General features: G+C 38.4%; 1 protein-coding gene across 1 annotated transcript; it reads right to left on the bottom strand.

Annotated features, from left to right (window-relative positions):
• Window positions 1-474: 474 nt before the first annotated feature.
• On the bottom strand, window positions 475-951 carry LOC128982668 (uncharacterized). Its single transcript, XM_054401612.1, has one exon. It carries the CDS (start codon window positions 949-951, stop codon window positions 475-477), a length of 477 nt encoding a protein of 158 aa, XP_054257587.1.
• Between the last annotated feature and the right edge of the window lie 2,623 nt (window positions 952-3,574).

The following is a 3,574-nucleotide window of genomic DNA, read 5'->3' as shown; positions in this document are numbered from 1 at the left end:
GATTTTTTACTGTACAATTTGTATTAAATAATCTTGCAGAATGATTAAGGTGTTTAGGCCTACCTTTATTATAACTGATTTACTCCAGACATTTCACTGGTTGTTGAACAGGCGTCAATTTCACTCAAGAAAGATTCTTCTTCATCGGATGAGACGCCCAGCTGGATAATGAAGGGCTCAATGTCGTCCTGCAGGTTATCGGCCTTCCACTGATCGTTTGCAACTAAGTCGAATGCGTTGACGGCGTTGTCAATCAATTTAACCATTACGTCTTGTTTAAACTGAGTGATATGCATAGCCACGTGCCTTTTCCCTTGGCTCCAAACAAACTCTATAGGGTTGAGTTCACAATGGTAAGGAGGTAGACGTAAAATTGAAAATCCTTTTCTTTTTGCGAGCTCATCGACGACGTGGGCCGAGTACAAGTGTTTAACTTTGCCTACCTCATTCAATAGTTCTCTTTTTAAGCTGTCGTCAGGGAAGTTTATATTTTTCTCCTTGAGCCATTTTTTTTATATCTTCCTTTCTTGATTTCGTGTTAGGTACCTTTTCTACTTTCACAGAATGGTATGGAGCATTATCCATTACAATTACTGAGTTGGATTGAAGGTTTGGTAGAAGCTGGTCGAACCACTTTTCAAATCTTGGGCCATCCATCTCTTCGTGGTAATCTTCCTTTCCCTTCTTTGCTAGAAATACCATTTTTGCCTCCTTCACAAAACCATTTTCACCTCCGGCATGTGTGATTACGAACCGAGGCCCTCGTTCGGTCGGATCTTTCAATCCAGTCGTTAATCCCGCCATGTAAGCGTCTTTTGGTGTAGTTATAGTCTTGTCTACCCACACTTTGTTTGCTTTGTGTCCGACATTTACCCAGGTTTCATCGAGGTAAATTATTTTTTTTTCTGTCGTCTGTACTCTCGAATCTGTCTCAAATAAGAGTGCCTCCATACAATTATATCCTCTCTTTCGAAAAGTAATGACTTCTTATTCCGCCGTTCGAAGCAGAATCCTGAATCTTTGAGAAGTTCCCATAAAGTAGTTCGTTTAAAGTCAGGTAAGTTTGGACACAGAAAACGTACTACTATAACCCAGAATGCCAACCGCATGGTAAAAAGCATTAAGTGTTTTGAGAGAGCTTTGCCTGTCAATCGGTAGGCAGCGCCACCAGCGTTGCTATTCATTTCACAACAAACCCCCACTAACTGACACTATACACTAATGTATGTACAACTGTATCGAGAAACACTAATATATGCACAACTTTATCGAGAAACACTAATATATGCACAACTGTATAGAGAAACACTAATACATGCACAACTGTATAGAGAAGCACCCAAATCCAACCGAGAACCAACAGTCACTGAATTTGAATTATAAAATGAGGCAGAAGAGGTATTTTTATTCCACTTCCGTTTCCGGGAATCGCCACAGCATTTGGTTATATTGGTTATATTGTGTCACCGTGAGAATTGCAAGACTACATACCTCTCATCAACTCCAAAGGAAAAGGGCATTGAACTATGAAAAAGTAGGACACGTAACCCGTGCAAATAAATGATCATAAACAATAACTTACATTTATATTTGTGATTCCCAATAGGAGGACCCCAACTTCCCGCGTGCTAGCTACTAATACGTAGGTTTTATAAGATAATAATAATAAATTATGCTATTCGAAAATGTTATTTTAATATATACTATTATAATGTTACAACTTATTGCATTGTTGGTTTATTTTTATTTTCTCAAATGCGAATGTCAGTTTTGATTTAAAACCCACCAAAATTAAGACAAAGTAGGTAGTAGAAACTAAAAGTAATACAAAGTAGGAAATTTGCTGGAAAGGTGGGCCAAGTAGAAGCTCCTTCACTTTCAGACAATGAGTCATGCAGAGCCTGCTGCATAGTCGTGTCGCGGCAACAGCCACAGTCAGAATTCGATCACATGTCGTCAGGACGGGTAGTAGCCCTGCGACCGCTCATATGGCCTGTACTGCCATTAAGCCCGGATCGACAGTATGTACTGTATGTTTTATTTACAATATTTTAATAACTGTATTTTCTTAAATTTAAATCTATAAATCGCGAATTAATGAGCTGATGTTACCTGTTCGCCATGTTATCTTATGGGACGTCTGCCACTAAACAACACCACTTGCGACGTTGCCAATTCTACCAGGCCGCGGCCTGTAGTTAAAGTGTTAAACTTTAAAGTGTGTTAAAGTTAGTGGTCGTGGTACGTGCCGGACCCTGTTTCCTTTTACACAAGTTGTTTGTGGCTTAGCTGGGTGCAATTTTTCGAAAATATATCAACTATCAGAGGACATAGGAAATTTACCTTCGAAGAGAGGACAATTTCGTGATTTGTGTGCAGACCAGAAAATATAACTTCGTTGAAAGGACATGTTTATTACTCTACTTTTACTTGATGTTGCAGTCTACAGGCACTGATTAGGTACGTACACAGACTCCTCTAGTCTGTGGTACAACATTTTACAACCACCCACACCTGAATAAATCGTGTTGCAGTCCCAGTTATTCACGGCAGAGAAGTCTTGGTAAAAGTCCTTTTACAGTGAGTGTTGCCAATTACTAACCTATTGTGTTAGCAAGGAACTACCCTTAAAGAAATAGGGATATCGGTATTTGTCAAAAAGTAAATATTTTGCATTTTGAGTTGGGGGGTTTCGGGATGTATAAATTTGAATATGAGTTTGCTAAAGGTACAGCCCTATTTTCCCAGAGAAGTTAACAGGTACACATGAGTAGAAATATTCTAAACATTCGACCTACTGTAACTTTAATGTTGAAAATTGCATTTCATAAGTACCGACTCCCAAGACTGATTTCAAGTTTATATTTCGGCATTGAGATGTGACGTTATAAAGGTCTTTTCACACCGGCGTCTGGATATCTATCTTACTTCTTCTATCTTACTTCTCTGTGAGGACAATTGGGTAGTTAGTTACATCCGCGACGGTTTCGTGTGAATCGCTCGGAGAGCGATTTTTCTTAAACGTCCGTCCATGATCTCTAGTGCATGCCCAGTGAACACTTCAATACCACGTGCTCCGATACAAATAAACAAATAGCGAGTCTCTCTTTGCTAGTAATTGCTTCTTTATAATTAGTATCGTGTTTTCTGATATCATCATCGATCATTGGCTATAAAGTTAGGATAATAAAGTATATAAAGTTAGGATGCATTTGATTAGCCGTACACATATCAACCTCATACTTGAATGCAAGTTCTTGATGGGAAACTTCCTCGAAAAATGTCAACCCTCTCCTTAAGACAGGAACCTCAATTAAAGGGATGTAATTGATCACATTTAAAATATTAAAGATACACAAGCTGCTATACCCGTGCTTTGCAAGAAAATGTGACCTAGAGAGCTATTAAAAGTGGGCTGATGTGTGTTTTAAAATACAGCAACTCTATGATTTAGTTTGAAAATATAAACTGATTTAAAGGCGTAAACCTACTTACTTTCAAACTCCTACTTTTGATGTTAATAGATCCATAAGAATATGACAACATATCTTAGTGTACCAATAGCGTCAATTGC

The sequence above is a fragment of the Macrosteles quadrilineatus genome, unplaced genomic scaffold, assembly GCF_028750875.1.
Source record: "Macrosteles quadrilineatus isolate MER2022 unplaced genomic scaffold, UCM_ALF_1.0 Scaffold_935__1_contigs__length_25512, whole genome shotgun sequence".
Lineage (NCBI taxonomy): Eukaryota > Metazoa > Arthropoda > Insecta > Hemiptera > Cicadellidae > Macrosteles > Macrosteles quadrilineatus.
Note: the sequence above shows the minus strand (reverse complement) of the source record. Positions and strands in the feature narration are given on the sequence as shown.

What these genes read in the sequence shown, in the direction of transcription:
- LOC128982668 (XM_054401612.1), bottom strand. Translation starts at nt 951, where the DNA reads ATGGAGGCACTCTTATTTGAGACAGATTCGAGAGTACAGACGACAGAA.